This window comes from Mustela lutreola, chromosome 18, assembly GCF_030435805.1.
Source record: "Mustela lutreola isolate mMusLut2 chromosome 18, mMusLut2.pri, whole genome shotgun sequence".
NCBI classification, from domain to species: domain Eukaryota; kingdom Metazoa; phylum Chordata; class Mammalia; order Carnivora; family Mustelidae; genus Mustela; species Mustela lutreola.
This window is the reverse complement of record NC_081307.1, coordinates 14,470,290-14,492,928: the sequence shown is the minus strand read 5'-3', so window position 1 is coordinate 14,492,928 and position 22,639 is coordinate 14,470,290. Positions and strand designations below refer to the sequence as shown.

General features: G+C 37.8%; 1 protein-coding gene across 1 annotated transcript; it reads right to left on the bottom strand.

Moving 5' to 3' along the window:
- Nucleotides 1-16,286: 16,286 nt before the first annotated feature.
- Nucleotides 16,287-18,628, bottom strand: LOC131820672 (cytochrome c oxidase assembly factor 8-like). Its single transcript, XM_059156373.1, has 2 exons — nucleotides 18,606-18,628; nucleotides 16,287-17,187 (listed from the first exon to the last, which is right to left on the bottom strand). Exons 1-2 carry the CDS (start codon nucleotides 18,626-18,628, stop codon nucleotides 16,569-16,571), a joined length of 642 nt encoding a protein of 213 aa, XP_059012356.1. The 3' UTR covers nucleotides 16,287-16,568.
- Nucleotides 18,629-22,639: the final 4,011 nt, after the last annotated feature.

Genomic DNA, 22,639 nt, shown 5'->3' with positions numbered 1-22,639 from the left:
CCACCAACAGTGTAGGAAGGTTCACCTTTCTCTGTATCCTCATCAACATCTGTTTTTTCCTGACTTGTCAATTTTATCCATTCTAACTGTTGTGAGGTGGTATGTCACTGTGGTTTTGATTTGTATTTCCCTGATGCTGAGTGATGTAGAGCACTTTTTCATGTGTCTCTTGGCCAATTGGATGTTGTCTTTGCAGAGATGTCTGTTCATGTCCTCTGTCCATTTCTTGATTGGATTATTTGTTCTTTGGGTGTTGAGTTTGAGAGGTTCTTTATAGATTTTGGATATTAGCCCTTTATCTGTTATGTCATTTGCAACTGTCTTCTCCCATTCTGTCAGTTGTCTTTTGATTTTGTTGACTGTTTGCTTTGCTGCGCAAAACCTTTTGATCTTGATGAAGTCCCAATAGTTCCTTTATGTCCTTGCTTCCCTTGCCTTTGGTGATGTTTCTGGGAAGATGTTGCTGTGGCTGACATTGAAGAGGTTGCTGCCTGTGTTCTCCTCAAGGATTTTTATGGATTCCTTTCTCACATTGAGGTCTTTCATCCATTTGGAGTCTCTTTTTGTGTGTGGTATAAGGAAACGGTCCATTTTCATTCTTCTGCATGTGGCTGTCCAATTTTCCCAACACCATTGGTTGAAGACACTTTTTTCCATTAGACATTCTTTTCTGCTTTGATGAAGATTAGTTGACTCTAGAGTTGAGGGTCCATTTCCAGGCTCTCTATTCTATTCCCATGATCTATGTATCTGTTTTTGTGCTAGTACCAAACTGTCTTGATGGTTGCAGCTTTGTAATAGAGCTTGAAGTCTGGAATTGTGATGCTACCAACTCTGGTTTTCTTCTTCAACATTCCTCTGACTATTTGGGGTCTTTTCTGGTTCCATATAAATTTTAGGATTATTTGTTCCATTTCTTTGAAAAAAAAAATGACGGTATTTTGATAGGGTTTGCGTTAAATGTATAGATTGCTTTAGGTAGCATAGATGTTTTCACAATATTTGTACTTCCAATCCATGAGCATGGAACGGTTTTCCATTTCTTTATGTACTCCTCAGTTTCTTTCATGAGTACTTAATAGTTTTTTGAGTACATATTCTTTGCCTCCTTGGTTAGGTTTTTACCTAGGTATCTTATGGTTTTGGGTGCAATGGTAAATGGGATTGACTCCTTAATTTCTCTTTTCTTCTGTCTTGCTGTTGGTGTATAGAAATGCAACTGATTTCTATGCATTGATTTTCTATCCTGACACTTTACTGAATTCCTGTATGAGTTCTAGCAGGTTTGGAGTGGAGTCTTTTGGGTTTTCCACATAAAGTATCATGTCATCCGAAAAGAGTGATAGTTTGACTTCTTCTTTGCCCATTGGGATGCCTTTAATTTTTGTTGTTGTTGTTGTCTGATTGCTGAGGCTAGGACTTCTAGTTCCATGTTGAATAGCAGTGGTGATAGTGAACATTTCTGCCATGTTCCTGACCTTCGCAGAAAAAGTCTCAGTTTTTCCCCATTGAGAATGATAATTGCTGAGGGTTTTTCAGAGATGGCTTTAATGATATTGAGGTATATATCCTCTATCCCTATACTTTGAAGAGTTTTGATCAAGAAACGATGCTGTACTATGTCAAATGCTTTTTCAGCATCTATTGAAAGTATCATATGGTTCTTGTTCTTTTTTTTAAATTAATGTATTGTATCACATTGATTGATTCACAGATGTTGAACCACCCTTGCATCCTAGGAATAAATCCCACTTGGTTGTGGGGAATATTCCTTTTAATGTACAGTTGGATCCTATTGGCTAGTATTTTGCTGAGAATTTTTGCATCCATTTCATCAAGGATATTGATCTGTACTTCTTTTTGATGGGGTCTTTGTCTGGTTTGGGGATCAAGATAATTTTATCCTCATAAAAAGGGTTTGGGTGTTTTTCTGCAATTTCTGTTTTTTGGAATAGTTTCAGGAGAATAGGTATTAATTCTTCTTTAAATGTTTGGTAGAATTCCCCTGGGAAGACGTCTGGCTCTGCGCTCTTACTTGTTGGGAGAATTTTGATGACTACTTCAATATTCTTACTGGTTATGGGTCTATTCAGATTTTCTATTTCTTCCTGGTTGCGTTTTGGTAGTTTATACATTTTTAGGGATGCATTCATTTCTTCCAAATTGTCAAATTTGCTGGCGTATAGTTGCTTATAATATGTTCTTAAAATTGTTTGTATTTCTTTAGTGTTGGTTGTGATCTGTCCTCTTTCATTCATGATTTTATTTATTTGGGTCCTTTCTCTTTTCTTTTTGATAAGTCTGGCCAGGGGTTTACCAATCTCACTAATTCCTTTAAAGAACCAGCTCCTAGTTTCATTGATTTGCTCTACCATTGTTTCAGTTTCTATTTATTTGATTTCTGCTCTGATCTTTATGATTTCGCTTCTCCTGCTGGGTTTAGGCTTTCTTTGTTGTTCTTTCTCCAGCTCCTTTATGTGTAGGGTTAGGTTGTGTACTTGAGACCTTTCATATTTCTTGAGAAAGGCTTGTATTGCTATATACTTTCTTCCCGGGACCACCTTTGCTGAGTCCTACAGATTTTGAAAGTTTTGTTTTCATTTTCATTTGTTTCCATGACTTTTTAAAAATCTTCTTTAATTTCCTGGTTGACCTATTCATTCTTTAGTGGGATGCTCTTTAGCCTCAATGTATTTGAGTTCTTTCCAACTTTCCTCTTGTGATAGAGTTCTAGCTTCAGAGCATTGTGGTCTGAAAATATGTAGGGAATGATCCCAATCTTTTGGTACTGGTTGAGACCTGATTTGTGACCCAAGATGTGATCTGTTCTGGAGAATGTTTCATGTGCACTAGAGAAGAATGTGTATTCTGTTGCTTTGGGAAGGAATGTTCTAAATATATCTGTGATGTCTATCTGGTCCAGTGTGTCATTTAAGGTCTTTATTTCCTTGTTTATCTTTTCCTTAGATGATCTGTCCATTTCAGTAAGGGGGGGTGTTAAAGTCCCCTATTATTATTATATTATTGTTGATGTGTTTCTTTGATTTTGTTATTAATTGGTGTATATAATTGGCTGCTCCCATGTTAGGGACATAGATGTTTAAAATTGTTTGATGTTCTTGTTTGACAGACACTTTAAGTATGATATAGTGTCCTTTCTCATCTCTTGTTATAGTCTTTGGCTTAAAATCTAATTTATCTGATAGAAGGATTGCCATCCTTGCTTTCTTTTGATGTCCATTAGTGTGGATTAGTGTGGTAAGTTGTTTTCCACACCCTCACTTTAAATATGGAAGTGTCTTTGGGTCTAAAACAAGTTTCTTGTAGACATCATATTGATGGGTCTTGTTTTTTTATCCATTCTGATATCCTGTGTCTTTTGATTGGGGAATTTAGCCCATTTACATTCAGGGTAACTATTGAAAGATATGAATTTAGTGCCATTGTATTGCTTGTAAGGTGACTGTTACTGTATAGTGTCCGTGTTCCTCTCTGGCTGTTACTTTTAGGCTCTCTCTTTGCTTAGATGACTCCTCTCAATATTTCCTGTAGGGCTCATTTGGTGTTTGCAAATTCTTTTAATTTTTGTTTGTCCTGGAAGCTTTTTACCTCTCCTTCTATTTTCAATGACAGCCTAGCTGGATATAGTATTCTTGGCTGCATATTTTCTTGTTTAGTGCTCTGAATATATCATACCAGTCCTTTCTGGCCTGAGAGGTCTCTGTGGATAGGTCTGCTGCCAATCTAATATTTCTACCATTGTATGTTACAGACCTCTTATCCTGAGCTGCTTTCCGGATTTTCTCTTTGTCACTAGACTTGTAAGTTTTACTATTAGATGTTGGGGTATGGAGCTATTTTTATTGATTTTGAGGGGGTTCTCTGTGCCTCCTGGGTTTTGATGCTTGTTCCCTTCGCCAAGTTAGGGAAATTCTCTACTATAATTTACTCCAGTATACCTTCTGCCCCCATCTCTCTCCTTCTTCTTCTTCTGGGATCCCAGTTATTCTAATATTGTTTTGTCTTATGGTATCACTTATATCTCAATTTCTCCCTTTTGGTCTAGTAGTTGTTTGTCTCTCTTTTGCTCAGCTTCTTTATTTTCCATCATTTGGTCTTCTATATCACTAATTCTCTCTTCTGCCTTATTTATCCTAGCAGTAAGAGCCTCCATTTTTTATTGCACCTCATTAATAGCTTTTTTTGATTTCAACTTGGTTAAATTTTAGTTCTTTCTAAAGTTCTAAAGTTCTCTGATACCTTCCATGCTTTTTTTGAGCCCAGCTGGCACCTTGATAATTGTCATTCTGAACTTTATTTCTGACATATTACTAATGTCTGTATTACTTAGGTCCCTAGCCATTGGAACTGCCTCTTGTTTTTTTTTTTTTTTTTTTTTTTTTTTTCAGTGAGTTTTTCTGACTTGTCATTTTATCCGGATAAGAATAGATGAATGAGAGAACAAAACACTAAAGGGGTAGCAACAACTGGTGAAGACATACACTAACAAAATCAGAAGACAGCTGAAACCAGGGGGAAAAGTAAGGGGGGGGGAGAAAAAAATATATGTATTGGACTAGTGAATACAACAGAGCCACACATTTGATTTTGGGTGTATTTGGTCTGTTAGAAGAAACTACCTCCCAATATTTTAAAGAAAGAAAAGCTTATATATATATGCACAAAAATAAGGGTAAACATGATGAAGGGATGGAATATGACAAAATTAAAGAAGATTCTAAGAAAGGAGGAGGTTGGTTGAAAAGAAGTTAGTTGAAAAAAGAAGAAAAAAGAGGAAAGAATGTGATCAAGCTGGAGAGTAGAACAAAGCCATGTTCTAGGTTTAGGCTATATTTTTTAATCTATTAGAAGAAATTGTATCCCAAAATTTTAAAGAAAAAAACACCTGTATGTATACAAATGATAAGGCTAAATATAATGAAGGGATAAAATATAACTATAACAATGAAAATTTGAAAATATTTTTAAAGAGATATTGATAAGATAAAATAGTCAAGTTAAAATAGAGGAAAAATTTAAAAAGTAGAATAAGAAAAAATTTTTTTAAAAATTTAACATTGAAAGACTAAAGAAACATGGGAAAAAAGCCAGGAATACTGTGTGTTGCCTTCCCCTAGCATTGGAGTCCCACAGTTCTCATTGATTGGCGAACGTGCTCTTGGCTGGATATTATTGCTGATCTTCTGGGGTAGGGGCCTGTTGCAGTGATTCTGAGGTAGAATCACTGAGGCCTGGGGTGGAATTGCTCTGCCCTTACCAGAGGCCAGGCTAAGTAATCTGCTTGGTTAACTCTCAGTAGCTTTTGTTCCCTGAAAGCTTTCTGTATAGTTTTGGAGGATGGGAATGAAAATGGCGGCCTTCCAGTCTTGGCCCTGTAGGAGTCGAAAGCTCAGGGCCCTACTCCTCAGTGCACCCTCAAGAGAAAAGTAGTCAATCTCTCCCATCTTCGTGGTCTCCGGCCACAGTCTGAGCTGACCCAGCCTATGACCAAGCATTTCTGTCTCTGGTGCACAGCCCCATTTGGAGTCTCCAAACCCAGCAGATTCCTGCTGTGTGTCCCATGCTGCTCCTCCCAGAGGAGGAAGGAAGGGATACCTCTGGATCTGCCACTTGTGGAGTCCCAGCTCTAAGAGCAGTGGCTTGATTGTGCCTTGGAATACAGTTTAAGGTAACCCCGAGCTGAGAGCCCACTCCTTGCCTTCGTCTCTGTAGCTGGCTTCCCCACTCTAGTACCTGGGAGCTCTGCTGCAGTGAGACACCCCTGGTCTTTATGTGACCCCATGGGTCCTGAGAACACACTGTCCCCAAGAGGGCTGTGCCCATGCTTAGCCTCTGCAGTGATGTTCCTCTGGAGTGACATCCCTCAGTGGAGTGACTTCTAAAAGTTCCAATTTTGTGCTCTACTGCTCTCTCACTTGCAGGGATCTGGCCCCTCCTCCCATGGTCTGTCTTCTCATGGCTTCAAATTCACTTCTCTGCACACCCTACCTTCTGGAAAATTGTCACTTTTCTGTTCCTGGAATTGCTGCTCTTTTTCTCTTCTATCTCCTGTTGAGTTTGTAGGTGTTCAGAATGGTTTGAGAACAACCTAATTGAACCTAATTGAACTCCTGGGACCTGATGATATTTCAGTCTCCTACTCTTCTGCCATTTTGTTCCACTCTGTGTGTGTGTGTGTGTGTGTGTGTATGTTGTTAGCCACTGTATAATACCTCATTAATTTTTGATGTAGTGTTCATTGATTCATTAGTTGCATATAACACCCAGTGCTCATCACAGTACCTTAATACCCATCACTCCGTTACCCTATCCCCTTACCCCTCTCCCCTCTGGAATCCTCAGTTTGTTTCCCAGAGTCCATAGTCTCTCATAGTTCATCTCCTTCTCTGATTTCTCCCCTTTTGGATTTCCCTCCCTTCCCCTGTGTCCTCTTTGCTTTTGCTTATTCTCCACATATGATTGAAACCATATGATGATTGTCTTTCTCTGCTTGACTTAATTTATTTAGCATTATCCCCTCCAATTCTATCCATGTTGGGACAAATAGTGGGTATTCATCATTTCTGATGTCTGAATAATATTCCATTGTATATATGTACCATATCTTCTTTATCCATTCATCTGTTGAAGGGCATCTTGGATCCTTACACAGTTTGGCTATTGTGGACATTGCTGCCATGAATATTGGGTGCATGTGCCTCTTCTTTTCACTACAGCTGTATCTTTTGGGTAAATACCTAGTAGTGTTATTGCTGGGTTGTAGGGTAGCTCTATTTTTAACAGCTTGAACCTCCATACTGTTTTCCAGAGTGCCTGTACCAGCTTGCATTCTCACCAATAGTGTAAGACAGTTCCCCTTTCTCTACAAACTTGCCAACATTTCTTGTGTCCTGTTTTGTAATTTTTGCTATTCTAACTGGTGTAATGTGGTATCTCTTCATAGTTTTGATTTGTGTTTCCCTGATGAGTAGTGATGTTGAGCACTTTTTCATGTGTCTGTTGGCCATTTGGATGTCTTCTTTACAGAAGTGTCTGTTCATGTCTTCTGCCCATTTTTTGACTAGGTGGTTTTTTGAGTATTCAGTTAGAGAAGTTCTTTATAGATTCTGGATATCAGCCCTTTATCTGTAATGTCATTTGCAAATATCTTCTCCCATTCTGTGGGTTGCCTCTTAGTTTTGCTGACTGTTTCCTTTGTTGTGCATAAGCTTTTTAGCTTGATGAAGTCACAAAAATTCATTTTTGCTTTTGCTTCCCTTGCCTTTGGAGATGTATCTTGAAAGAAGTTGCTGAGGCCAATGTTGAAGAGGTTACTGCCTGTGTTCTTCCCTAGGATTTTGATGGATTCCTGTCTCACATTGAGGTCTTTTATCTGTAGATCAATGGAACAGAATAGAGACACCAAAAATGGACCCTCTATGGTCACTGATCTTTGACAAATCAGAAAGAAAATATCCAGTGGAAAAAAGACAGTCTCTTCAGTAAATGGTGCTGGGGTAATTGGACAGCTTCCTATAGAAGGATGAAACTGGACCATCCTCTTAGGTGTAAGAGGATGTTTCATTCTTCTATATGAAGAATGCAAAGATATGCAAATACAATCTCAAAATGGATGTTCTCTGTATTTGTAGTTCTGACTATGCTTTTTTTTTTCTTAAGAGTTTATTTATTTATTTGTGCAAGTGCACACATGTATGCCCGCACAAGAGAAAGAAAGTTAGCAAGAGCTTGGGTGGGGGCAGAAGAAGAGTGAGAGAAACAGCGTCCCTGTTGAGTGGGGAGCTTGATTTGGGCTTGATCCCGGGACCCTAAGTCAAGACTTGAGTAGAAGTCAGATGCTTAACAGACTGAGCCACCCAGGTGCCCAGATTCTGCTGTTTGCTTAATTCATTTTTTTCAATTCCACTTACAAGTAGAATCATATGATATTTGTTTTTCTCAGTCCAACTTATTTCACTTAGGATAATGCTGTCCAGGTCCATCAGTGTCATCTCAAATGGCATAATTTCATCCTTTTTAATAACTGTATAATACTTCATTCATTTAATTTCTTTATCCATTTGCCTGTTGATAAACATTTAGGTTACTTCCATGTCTTAATTATTGTAAATGACAATAGTGATACACACATACACACACACACACACACACAATAAACAGAGGGGTGCATATATCTTTTGGAGTTAGTATTTTAGTTTTCCCTGGGTAAATACCCAATAGGGGAATTACTGGATCATATGGTATTTACTGGATCATATGGTATTCCTAATTTTAATTTTTTGAGGAAACTCCATACTTTTTTCCACAGTGGTTATGCCAATTTACACCTTTTCCTTCACATCCTTCCCACCACTTGTTTCTCATCTTCTTGATTTTAGACATTCTAATAGGTATGAGGTGGTATCTCATTGTGGTTTTGACTTGCAGTTCCCTGATGATCAGTGATGTTGAACATCTTTTCATGTGTCTATTAGCCATCTGTATGTCTTCTTTGGAAAAAATGTCTATTTAGGTCCTCTGTCCATTTTTTAATTGGGCTTTCTTTCTTTCTTTCTCTTTTTGGTGTTGAGTTGTATGAGTTCTTTGTATATTTTGGATGTTAACCCCTTATCATATATGTCATTTGCAAGTATCTTCTCCCATTCAGCAGATTTTTTTTTTTTTTGATGACTTCCTCTGCTGTGTTAAAGTTTTCTGCTTTGATGTAGTCTGAATAGTTTATTTTTGCTTTTGTTTCCTTTGCCTTCGGAGTTGTATCTAGAAAAATGTTGTTACGGTTGATGTTAGAGAAACTACTGCCTATGTTCTCTTCTGGGATTTTTATGGTTTCAGGTCTCATGTTTAGGTCCTTAATCTATCTTGAGTATATTTATATATGGTGTTAAAAAAAGTAGGCCAGTTTCATTCTTTTATGTAAAGTTGTCCAGTTTTCCTAGCACCATTTATTGAAAAGACTTTTCCCAAGTGTTTATTATTGTTTCCTTTTTGTACATTGACCATATAAATGTGGGTTTATTTCTGAGGCCTTTATTTTGTTCTATTGATCTATGTGTCTATTTTTGTACTAGTACCATACTGTTTTGATTACTACAACTTTGTAGTATATCTTGAAATCTGGAATTGTGATACCTCCAGCTTTGTTCTTTCTCAGGATTGCTTTGGCTCTTCAGGGTCTTCTGTGGTTCCATACAAATTTTAACACTATTTGTTCTAGCTTTGTAAAAAAGAAAAATGCTGTTGGTATTTTGATAGAGATTGCATTGAATCTATAAATTGCTTTGGGTAATTAGACATTTTAGCAATGTTAATTTTTCCAAAGCATGAACATTTGTGTCATTTTTGTGTCATTTTTAATTTTTCATCAATGTTTTATAGTTTTCAGAGTCAGGTCTTTCATCTCTTTTTGGTTAAGTTTATTCCTAGATATTTTAGTCTTTTTGGTGTAATTATAAATGGTGGTTTTAAAATTTCTCTGAGACTTCCTTGTTACTATACAGAAATACTACTTGTTTCTGGGACTTAATTTTGTATCCTGCCATTTTACTGAAATTTTCAATTACTTCTAGTAATTTTTTATGTGAAATCTTTATGTTTTTCCATGTATAGTATCATGTCATCTCTGAATTGTTACAGTTTAACTTTTTTTAAAAAATCAATATGGAAGCCTCTTATTTCTTTTTCTTGTCTGATTGCTGTGGCTTGCATTTCTAGTTCTATGTTGAATAAAAGTGGTAAAACCCGACATCTTTATTTTGTTCCTGACCTTAGAGGGAAACTCTCTGTTTTTTTCCATTGAGGATAATGTTAGCTGTGGGTTTTTCAAATATGCCCCGTATTATGTTGAGGTATATTCTCTCTAACACTATTTTGTTGATAGATTTCCTTTTTTTTTCCCCTTTTTTAACCATGAGTGGATGTTGAATCTTGTCAAATGCTTTTTCTGTATTTATTGAGATGATCGTAGGAGTTTTATCCTTTATTTTATTGATGTGGTATATGATATTCATGGATTTGTGAATCTTGAACCATCTCTGCATTCCAAGGAATAAATCTCACCTGGTTTGGTGTATAAACTTTTTAAAGTGTTATTGTATGTGGTTTGCTAAAATATTTTTTAAAGATTTTATTTATTTATTTATTTGACAGAAAGAGAGATCATAAGTAGGCAGAGAGGCAGGCAGAGAGAGAGGGGGAAGCAGGTTCCCTGCTGAACAGAGACCCTGATGTGGGGCTTGATTTCAGGACCCTGAGACCATGACCTGAGCTGAAGGCAGATGCTTAACCCACCGAGCCACCCAGGGACCCTGGTTCGCTAATATTTTATTGAGGATTTCTTTATGTTCATTGGGGAATTAGCCTATAGTTTTTTTGTAGTGTTTGTCTAGTACTGGTGTTGTGTTAATGCTGGCCTTGTGCTATGTGTTTGGAAACTACTTCTGCTTCTATTTTTTGTAAGAGTTTGAAGACAACAGGTATTAACTATTATTTAAATGTCTGGTAGAATTCACTTATGAATCCATCTGGTCCTGGACTTTTATTTTTTGGTAGTTTTTCGACTACTAGTTCAATTTGTTACTTGTAATTGATCTATTCAGATTCTTCCTGGTTCAGTTTTGGAAGATTTTATGTTTCTAGTAATTTATCTTTTTCTTCTAGGATATCCAATTTGTTGTCATATAATTTTTCATTATATGCCATTAATCTGGTGAAGAGTTTGTCATTTTTATCTTTTCAAAGAACCAGCTTTTGTTTTTTTCTTTTTTTTTTTTAGTCGCTATGTCATTTATTTCTGCTCTGATCTTTATTATTTTCTTCTACTCACCTTGTACTTTGTTTTTCTTTTCCTAATTCCTGTAACCATAAGGTTAGACCTTCTTTCTTTAAGCTTCTTCTTGTTTCTTGAGTGGGCCTCTATTGCTACATACATCCCTCTTAGAACTGCTTTTGCTGTGTTCCAGAGATTTTGGACCATTGTTTTTCATTTTAATTTGTCTCTATGTAGTTTGTATTTCTTCTTTGATTCCTTCATTGAACGATTGATTGTTTAGTATCATTCTGTTTAGTCTCCGCATGTATTTCCAGTTTTTTTCTTGTGATATATTTCTAGTTTTGTACCACTGTGGTCCGAAAAGATGCATAGTATAATTTCAGTCTTCTTAAATTATTGAGGCTTGTTTTATGGTCTAAATGTGGTCCCTAAATAATGTTACCTGTACATGTGAGAAGAATTTGTATTTTGTTGATTTTGGATACAATGTTCTGTCTATATCTGTTTTGTCCTTCTGGTCCAATGTGTCATTCAAAGACATTTTTTTTTTTTAAGATTTTATCTATTTATTTGACAGAGAGAGATCACAAGTAGGCAGAGAGGCAGGCAGAGAGAGAGAGAGGAGGAAGCAGACTCCCCGCTGAGCAGAGAGCCCGACGTGGGACTTGATCCCAGGACCCTGAGATCATGACCTGAGCCCGAAGGCAGCGGCCTAACCCACTGAGCCACCCAGGTGCCCCAAAGACGTGTTTTTTTATTGATTTTCTTTGTGGATGATCCTGTCCATTGATGTAAGTGGAATGTTGAGGTTTCCTAGTTTTTTTTTTTTTTTACCATTTTTTTAGATTTATTGAGATATTATTAAAGTATAAAATTGGATCACTTTAAGGTTTATCATGTGATGAGTTAATATACATATATATGGTGAAATGATCAACACAATGTAAAGTTTTACTATTATTATATTACCAGCAATTTCTTTATTTCCATTAATATTTGCTTTAGTTACTTAGATGCTCTAACGTTGGGTGTGTACATATTTACAGTTGTTAAATCCTCTTGTTGGATTGGTCCTTTAGTCATTATATAATGCCTTTCTTTGTCTTTTCTTACAATCTTCTGTTTTAAAGTCTATTTTGTATGATATAAGCATCACTACTCTGGATTTTTTTCACTTTCATTTGCGTGGTGAATATTTTCCTAATTCTTCACTTTTCAGTCTGTATGTGTCTTTAGGTCTGAGGTCAGTCTCCTGCAGGCAGCATATAGCTGGCTCTTCTTCTTCTTTTTAATCTGTTCCAGCACCTTATGTTTTTTGATTGGAGGCCGTTTACGTTTAAAGTAATTATTGACATGTATGTATATATCACCATTTTAAAAATGTGTTTTCTGAAAAAAAAATGTGTTTTCTGATTTTTTTCTAGTTCTTCTTGCTCTCTTTCTTTGTGATCAGTGGGTATCTATAGTTCTATAGTGTTATTTTTGGCTTTTTTTTGCCCCTCTTTGTTTTTTGTGTATCTATCATAGGTTTTGGGTGTGTGGCTACTATGAGGTTCACATATAACATCCTAAGTTAATAAGAGTCCATATTCATTCAATGGTCATTTAAGTTCAGACAGGTTCTGGGGGAAAAAAAGAAAAACAGAAAAGGGATTCTTTTCCTTTTTTCCTTTTCTTCCCTTTTCACTCCCTTCTCCACATTTCATGTATAGGTCATATTTTACCTCTTTTTGTTCATATTTTTCTTATGTCTGGCTATGGCCATTTCTTTTCTGCTCAAGTCCCTATAACATTTGTTGTAGGCCTGGTTTAATGGCAATAAACCCATTTATCTTTTTTCTGAGAAACTCTGTATCTCTTCTTCAAATCTAAATAACCTTGCTGTCTAATTTACTCAGATAGGAAGCGTAGGAGAGGAACAGGTTGGAGGAAATGTGCTGGAATTGGGGACTTTGGTTTGGGTCACTTTGAGATCCCTATTAATGGGGAGTAGAGAGTCAGCAGCATAGATAGGGTTTGAAAGGCATAAATTGGTTGAGCAGCTGGGCAGTGAATATAGGATATATGTGTATATATGTATATAAATATATATAGTAGGTACTGTGTAGTATACATGTGCAAAGGACCTTTTAGAAATTTAAGTTTGAAATGTGACGAGATTAGCATAATGTTCAAAAGAAACAAGAAATTTCAGAAAGAATTACAGAAAAATTTCTGGCCTCAATACTTTTATTAAATGGCTAAACTAGAAAAAGGAGTAAGAACCTTTGGACGTGGTTACCATGGAGACTTCAACATTCCAGGAATGGTAAGCTGAGTGGACCCAATTGTGACCTGGAGCCCTATAGAAAAGACGAGATGGCAACGAAAGCAGATGAGGTCTCCTGTAAAGGAAAGGAATCTGATATCTTTTCAGGAACCACCACCAAATTCAAAATACAGTCAACTTTCCTTTTGTCTGGTCTGTTCTTTTTCTGAATCTGATGTCCAGGATGTTTCTCACAGAAAAATGTTAATAGGAGACCAAGATTGATGGGATGAGGGAAGAACAGAGGTGGAGATTTGGCTCCATGGGCTAGAAGGGGAACAAACAGGACCTTGGTTGCTGAGAAAGAACTGCATAGAGGAAAAAGGTACCTTTGGTAAAAGGAGGTGATCAAAAAGGTAAGAACAGAGTGCTATCAAATGATAGCTTGAAAACATAAATTGATAGCTTGAAGACATAAATTTGTCTTTCTGCTTTTCCCAATTCCCACTAAACTATAAACTAAGTAGAACCATAAGATTATTTTAGAGAATGGGAGAAGAGGCAACAATGTATGGGAGATGCCGACATATTGAAAGATCGAAAACAGAAGAAGATGGAAACCAGCTGCTGCTGGAAATTTAGACCTGTTCAGGATTTAGCAGCTACAGGTACCATGGAGGATGAAGTTAAGTCATGGGGCTAAGAACAGCATGGGAGGGTTACCTGATTTTTTTATGTCATATAGTCTGACTGCCTCCCCAGTCCCCCATCTCCTGCCTCACCAGAAAAGCCAGACTTATATTCCAGAGAATTTAAAATGGAGAGGGTCTTGTTTAATGGACAGCAAGTAACTAAATATATAATATGTGTATATATATATATATATATATATAGTTACAGTTATATATAATATATGGTGTATATATAGTTACTATTGTCTTATATATTTTTTATATATTAGAGCATACAATATATACAACATACACAGTAATTACTTTTGTCTTTTTTTAAAATTTATTTTCAGCATAACAGTATTCATTATTTTTGCACCACACCCATTGCTCCATGCAATCCGTGCTCTCCAGAATACCCACTACCTGGTATCCTGACCTCCCACCCCCCGCCCCTTCAAAACCCTCATTGTTTTTCAGAGTCTCTCATGGTTCACCTCCCCTTCCAATTTCCCCCAACTCCCTTCTCCTCTCTAACTCCCCATGTCCTCCATGCTATTTGTTATGCTCCACAAATAAGTGAAACCATATGATAATTGACTGACTCTGCTTGACTTTTGTCTTTCCTGTACTGTTACCATGTTCTCAAAATTTAAAAAAAAAAACATTTATATTTAATTTTCTTTACTTTTATCCTTTCTATACTTTGTTTTCCTTACTAAGCTTTTTATAGGAGCTATTTTTATTAGGCTTCTGCCTTGAGAGACAACTTTACAAAAAGGGTCTCTTGATTAGCATTTTCATGGGATACAAATAATCCATACTCTGTATCCATAGACTTCTCTCCAAATTTCCTTTCACATTAGTTTTTCCCATCTAGTTGTTTACAAGTCCCTTACCGTCTGGCCAAACCATCAGCCATTACCCATGAATTGGGAAAGTTTCATACCTCAGGCCATCATCCCATGTTTGTATGTATAGTATTACTTATAGTTTATTATTTTGGTAGGGATTGGAGGATCCAGGAACTTCCACTTGTCCTTTTTTAGTACAGTAATTCTTACTGAATGGGTTAGGAAGCCAGTGTGGGTGTTCTGTCAGTTGCTTGAGTATATCTATTCCAACCATATACCTAGAAACTAGAAAAGTATCTCTGGAATAGATCCAGAATTCAATTGGACTGACTATGTGGGATTTAAGTCATAAATCTATTTGCCACATGGCTTCCATAATTTCCCACCATGATCTAAATACAAGGACTAGCCTTAGGTCAGAACAAGTGGATAGAAAGACTCAACTTCATAAAGCAGTTAATTATGACACACACATAGGTGACCATGTTGATGGTCAAAGATCCTCCCTTGCAGTGCCAATAAATACTCTTGATTAAATTGGATATCAATATGGAAAAATGGATCTTGACCCTTACCTAATATGCACAAAAGTAAGTTCTAGATGCATCCACAGATCTTGAAATGAAAGATAAAACAACAATGCTCTTAGAAAAAAAATAGAATTTTTATAATTTGAACAGAGGAGATCTAGGAAAGATTTCATAAAGATTTTTAAAGAAATTTATTCATTTGAGAAAGAGTGAGAGCACTAGAAGAGGGGATGGTCAGAGGGAGAGGGAGAAGCAGACTCCCTGCTGAGCAGGGAGCTCAACATAAGGCTCAATCCTAGGACCTCAGGATCATGACTTGAACTGAAGGCAGACGCTTAACCAAGTGAGCCACCCAGGTCTTCCTAGGACAGATTTCTTAATGGTACACAAGATAGTGTACAGAAAGGGCCAATCATAAAGGAAAAAATGATAACGACCATATTAAAATTAAGAAAGCGTTCAAAAGAAGGATTGAGAAAGTGAAAGGGAAAGCCTCAAATAGGACTTGTGTCCATAAAAGAACATCTACAAATTAATAAGAAAAAGGTGGGCCACCTGGGTGGCTCAGTTGGTTAAGTGTCTCAGGATTCTGGATCAAGTCTCACATCAGGCTCCCTGCTTAGCTAACCCCCCTTTCTCTGTCTGCCTCTCTGCCTACTTGTGATCTCTTTCTGTCAAATAAATAAATAAAAATCTTAAAAAAAAAAAAAAAGAAAAGAAAAAGGCAAGATGACCAAAGAAAATGGGTAAAAATGTGAACCCAAAAGAGCACATCTAAATTATAAGGAACATTGGTCAGATTCACTAGGCATCAGGGACATGCAAATTAAAATCATAGTGTGATATACACCTATACACACACATATCAGAATGACTAAATTGGAAAAGACTAAAGGCCAAGTGTTGTCAAGATGTGAGGCAATTTGAATTGTCATGTATTTTCTGATGGGATTGTAAATTGGTAAGACCACTTAGGAGATTGTTTGACTGTAGATACTAATATTTAAATACACACGTACTTTATGGCCCAGTAGTTGGCATGTGCCCCCAAAAGGCACACATGTTTTCATTAAAAAACAGGAAAATATTAGTAATAAAAATAATGAAAACTGATGAGGAGAAAACATCCCAGTGAATTCTCAGAAGTGGAAACCTAACTCTGCATTGGTCCATCTCCTCATCTCAACCTGTTACTTTTTTTTTTTTTTTTCACGATGCTTGGGTTTTATTTAACATCATGTCCATGACCCAGGGCCAGCTTGGAATCCAGAGTCAGGGCAGGCACACAGCCCGTGGCTCACCAGGCCCCCTGTTCTGCAGTCCACCCTGTGCTGACAGAAGCCAAGGGGCCCCCATAAAGCAGGCGTGGGACTCAGCTCACTTACAGGTTTCTAGAGCCCTTGTGAACAGATTCCCAAAGCAGCCGCTTCTCCCAGAAACTCGGCCCCCGATGGTGGGTGGGTCAGAGTGGTCAGGTCAGGGTGGGCTCCTCCGTGCTGTCTCCTTTGGTTTTGGCCTAAGCTTGTTCCAAACCCTCTCCAGGGCCACTTTTCCCATGCAGAAGGTGATGGCAAAATTACGCTGGTACCAGTCTCTGTTATAATACATGTGCTTCAGAAAATTTTTACTTAAAAATTCCTTGTAGAAGTCAGCCATTTCTTCTGCATCTAATGTTGCTTTTTGGCCTGATCCAGCTCTGGGTTCCAGGCCTCTAGCTTTCAGTCTCGAGCGAATAAATTCTTCTTTCTCCTTACGAAATGTCAAATTCTGGTTTGCCCAGAACTGTTGGTTCCATTCTTGTGTTTCTTGTCTTAATTGTCTTAGCTTCTGTTCCAACGGTGATTCGTTTTTGGGGACGTAGAAGTGAACGGGTCGAAGGTTTGAATGTTTATCTGGGGGTCCTATCCAATCATGGCAAGATTTTCTTGGAGGGCAGAATCCTGAGACCCGGCCGGACGCAGTATCCCTGCGCTCCGCGCCGCGCTCTGGGGCGAGCTGACAGCCGGACCCCGCGAAGGCGCGGCAGAGCGGAGGGACAAGTACCCTCCTCGAGGGCCGCAGAGCACTGCAGAGCCGCGACGGCGCGAGGCTCAACCTGTTACATTTTATCACATTTTAAATTTCTTATTCTGACCTGCTCCCTCCATATAGCAATACTCCTAGAGTGGAAATTAAAAATATTTTATTGAGAATGCTAAATAGTTGCTGAAAGTTTCCTGCCAGATTCTGTAGTGACTAACTTCTCAATATTTGCTGTTCATTTGATCTTTCAGAAAGACAATTTCTTTTGCTGCCTTGCTGTATAGCCCCATCTAGTCTTCATGTTATTTCTTGTTGTTGTTGACTGTCAGGCCAAATCCTTTCAGATTTCACTGTATATGAGCATACGGTATGTAGAGATTGCACTTGCCCCCAGTCAGTGCACTAAATTTATGGTTAATTTCCCCTGAAGGATCTAACAGATAATCACGCATATGTTCTCCTTTACCATGAAGGCATCCAAAACCCACTGCTCAGGTTTTTGATACTTTGAACCAATGTATCCATGATATGCTACAAGTCCCAGAGTACACAGTACCACCACTAAAGTTCTTCTTGTCTTTATACCCGTCCTTTCCTGCTTTTTCCCTTGACACAAGCATGAAGTGTAGCTAGTAGAAGTCTACTTTCGTGATTATCATCACTGTAGAGCGTGTACTCATAAGCCTTCTGTTTTGTGGCTTTAGAACTCTCTTTTTTTAGCCTTCTTTACTTTTTCCTCCATCTTGAGCCCTAGCAGGTAGTTTTCCTTGGGGCACCATTTTTCTAATCACTTTATGAATGCTGCTTCATGGAGAAGGTGAACAGAGAACTGTAAAGCTATTTTGAGATGTGGGAGCTGGGGCATCAGCTGTGCTCACTCATTACTTAAATGACTCATTTCAATTCACCAGTTTTACGAAGCATGCGATACAAATTTGTGCTTCAGTAAACTTGTAAGTTTCAGCATTTCAAGAGTCTGCTGTTTTGAAGTTGAAATATTAATTAGGTTTTCCCTTAGTGATCTATCACTCTGATTCATGTTGGTATTTAGTGGAATCCCAAGATCATTCATGAAAAAAAGAGACAGGTACTTTGAAATATAGGAGTCCAAAGGAAGACTAGAGCCCCAGTAGAAAATGAGAACCATTATTTCTCTTAGGATCTGCTTTACTTATGTTACGTGCTATTTCTTTGGTTCACATTTATTAAGTGCTATTTCCTTGAAGCTGTCTCCCATTTCTACTTAGACCAAAGGATCAGTCATGTTTGCTTTTCTTCACTTTTAGGGCTTGATCTTAGGCTCCAGAGGAGACTGGGTTTACATGACCTCCTATTGTGACATACTTTGTAAGAGGTTAATATAGCCAGACATAGGTATAGCTGTGAAATAATTGAAGTATGTCATCCATGTCCACAATTATGTTCCTTGTGCCTGGCAGTGTTTCTTTCTCTTCCCATTTTTTTCAGTAAGTACAGTTTATCAGGACATACCTCTGTTCAGAGTACTGAGTCATTTTGACGGTCAAGTATTTTGTTATGGGGAGAGCACAGTTATCATCTGCTAACGGAACTGATATAAAAGGGGTTGATTCTGCATTACTAGGTCATGGTTTCATATGTGAGACAAAATGGGTAGTAGGATCAGAGCATTTCTGCTTTTTCATTTATATATTCTAAGAAAATTCCAAAAATGTAAGTACATTAAGATTTCCAACTCACCATGTTTTAAGCCAGAGGTCAGCAAACTTTTTCTATGAAGAGCCAGATAATATATCTTTTAGTACATGTCCTGTGGCCTCTGCTGAAACTGCTCAGCAGCGGTAGCCCGAAAGCTGCAGACACAGCGTGTAAACAGATGGATGTAGCTGACTTCCAGTAAAACTTTATTTACAAAAACAGATGGCAGGGATATTGGCCAACAGACTGTGATTTGCCAACCCCTCCTTTAAGCCCAAGATAACCTATTCTCTTGGGTGGTTCTAGTTTTATTTCTCCCAGATTGCTCTAGTTGCCCTAAAGGGAAGTAGTGTGAAAGGAAATAGAGTGAGTGTTCCACAGCATAGGGACGTAATGACATGCAACACTGTGACATTTTAGGCCTCATCGGAAGTTAGTCATCTGCTACCGAGTCTCCATCTTAACTTTTGAATGAAAGTGATGTCTAGGGCTACATTTCTAGTCCCTGTATATGACTTCTGGAACTGAAGACAGTACGTACCCAAGGGAAGACAGATGCCCCCAAATTGTACTCACCATCTGGTCAAACACAGTGGGAGCCAATTGTCTTTGAGGGCAAGGTGTGAACACCTGTTCTTTCTTGCAGATGGAGGATTTACTGCTTCAGGTCTCCGAAGGTGTGTTTGCCTACATTGATGCAGCTAAGCCTATTTTTATAGCTTGAGCAAATACGTCCTCAAGTTGGGCTATGGTCGCTGGATTGATGACTCAAGAATGCTGAATTCCCATGTTGGAGTCTGACCAGCAGTTACATTGTTCTGTATCCTGCCTGCTGCTCCCTTTACAGATAATTACCAGAGGCTAATTTACAGATGCCAGTGGGAATGGAAATAGAGTGAATGGCTGCCCACAGAGCTAGGAATTGGATTTTATCAGGAGTCATGAAGAAGCACATTGCTTCTTGGTAAAAAAAAAAAAAAAATCCAGAAAAGTGACTAGTTAAGAAATACAACAGCAAAAGAGTTATCTAAAGGGCAGTGCAGTTTTGAAGCACATTGCTTCTTGGTAAAAAAAAAAAAAAAAAAAAAAAAAATCCAGAAAAGTGACTAGTTAAGAAATACAACAGCAAAAGAGTTATCTAAAGGGCAGTGCAGTTTTGAAGCATTGCTTTAGTGTTAGACAACCTGAGCTGAAACCCTTACTGCTCCACCTAAAAGGTGAAACCTTGGCTGAGTTCCTTAAATTCTTTACATCTCAATTCTTTCCATGCAATATCAGTATGGTGGTAGAATCAGTTCCAGGTTGTGAGGATTACATAAAATAAATGCATACAGAACATTTAGGTAACTATTTGAAACATGGTAAATGATCAATAAATTTTAGCTATTCTAATTCATATCTCCAATCAAGTGTTTACTCTTAAGTTTTTTTTTTTTTATGTATTTAATGATCAGGAGTAAGTATTTTTACTTTCCTCACTTATTTAAGGAGATTTCAAGAGTAATTGATTGCTTACCTTACAGAATAGAAAACAGATTCATGAATTTTTTTTTTTAAAGATTTTATTTATTTGACGGAGAGAGATCACAAGTAGGCAGAGAGGCAGGTGGAGAGAGAGGGAAGCAGGGTCCCTGCTGGGCAGAGAGCCCGATGTGGGGCTCAATCCCAGGACCCTGAGATCATGACTGGAGCCAAAGGCAGAGGCTTTAACCCACTGAGCCACCCAGGTGCCCCTCATGAATTTTTTTAAAAAGATTTTATTTACTTATTCATGAGAGACAGAGAGAGGGAGGCAGAGGCAGAGGGAGAAGCAGGATCCCCAAGGAGCATGAAGCCTGATGTGGGACTTGATCCCAGGATTCTGGGATCAGGACCTGAGCTGAAGGTGGACACCTAACCCACTGAGCCACCCAGGTGCCCTGAGATTTATAACTTTAAGTGAATTGCACAAGGTTAGAGACTGATGGAACTAGAATTAAAATCTACCCACTGATCCTCTTATAAAACTTCCCAAATTTGAGTTGGCTTAGAACTGATTGTTTTTGCTTCAGTTTAGTTCTTCTACTATTCCACCAATCTTAGCATCAAAATATATATATATATATATATATATATATATATATATATATATTAAAGATTTTATTTATTTATTTGACAGACAGAGATCACAAGTAGGCAGAGACACAGGCAGAGAGGCAGGCAGAGAAGGGGAAGCAGGCCCCCTGCTGAGCAGAGAGCCCGATGTGGGGCTCGATCCCAGGACCCTGAGATCATGACCTGAGCCGAAGGCAGAGGATTAACCCACTGAGCCACCCAGGCGCCCCTCAAAATATATTTATAAATGGAATGCACATAGGGAAATTCTATCCCTCTTAGTTTTTGTTTTTGTTTTTTTATAAAATGAGCAGGTTGGTATACAGAGATGATCCCTATGATATTTTCTAGTTCTGGAATCCTAAACTAAAGGTTTTATAGAGAAACTCATCACTGAGGTGGAGTTATGGTAATAGGTAGGCCATGGTTGACCAATGTCATCGTTTTCAGGAGGGCACTGGCAATGAGAATTCAAGATGGATTCAGGATTGCAACTATCATCAGAACAGAGGTTTCCTTTTTGTATTTGATGGTTAAGACGGACTACCCTGGAATTTGTATCATGCTGGTATAAGGGATGGACCAGGGATTTTAGAACTTGAGGGAAACTTAAAGCATCTAATGAATCCGCTATGCGGATAAGTGCTTTTTAAAAAGCGAACAATTGCTTAGATTTATTTTTATCTTAGAAATTTTGTCACATTGGTTCTCCAATTAACAATGAAAATGATATGATTTAAAATTCACTTTAAATACACACAGACCCAGGGCACCTGGTGGTTCAGTTGGATAAGTGTCTGATTTGGGGTCAGGTTGTGATCTCCCCATCCTGGGAGGGAGAGTCAGGCTCTTTGAGCCATGGGGAGTGTGCTTGTCCCTCTGCCCTTGCCCCTGCTCTCTCTCTCTCTCTCTTGCTCTCTCTCAGATAAATAAATACATAAAACACACACACACACACACACACACACACACCTTATTTTACCAGTTACATCTCTCAGTGTCCAGGGTTTTTAAACAGAAACTACTTCATGTTTTAGGAGGAATTTAGTGATTGAGCTGAACAGAACTACTCAGTTTCCTAACTTCTAATGTGATACTCAAATCACTAAATTAAGATAATCTTTTTAAAAATAGCATGGGGAAAACAGCACAAATATTTAGCAAGACACTTATAGAGCTGTTTAGAATTATTAGAGCTGGATACTCATGAATTTAAATAACTGAATAATCTAATATGTAAGTTATGTTGCTACTGCTTATAAGAGTAATCAAAGCTTGGGATAAACATTATTCCTTGATAGATCTCAAAACCACCAGATTTTCAGAGATTTATTTTTGGGGTAATTATCTCAAAAGATGAGTAATGCTCTATAATGTGACATACACTAGACTATAAAATAAGATGCATAAGTAACCCAAATTAGGCAGTTGATACCCAGATGATAATGTTCTATGTTGGAGCTTGTCACATTCAGGCAATACAGTGTTAAGTGTTAATATAGCATTAAATGGTTAAGAAAGTGGGCTCTGGAATCAGACTTCCATTTTTAAAAAAATTAATTTATTAATTAAAAAAATTTTTTTTATAAACATATAATATATTTTTATCCCCAGGGGTACAGGTCTGTGAATCGCCAGGTTTACACACTTCACAGCACTCACCATAGCATATACCCTCCCCAATGTCCATAACCCCACCCCCTTTCTCCAAACCCCCCTGCCCCCAGCAACCTTCATTTTGTTTTGTGAGATTA

Excerpts from the sequence above, each read along its gene's own strand:
- LOC131820672 (XM_059156373.1), bottom strand. The coding sequence starts at position 18,628 with ATGACTCAGTACTCTGAACAGAG. Across the intron at positions 17,188-18,605 it reads ACTCAGTACTCTGAACAGAG|GTTGAGCCTCGCGCCGTCGC; the intron begins GTATGTCCTGAT and ends AAAATGTAACAG.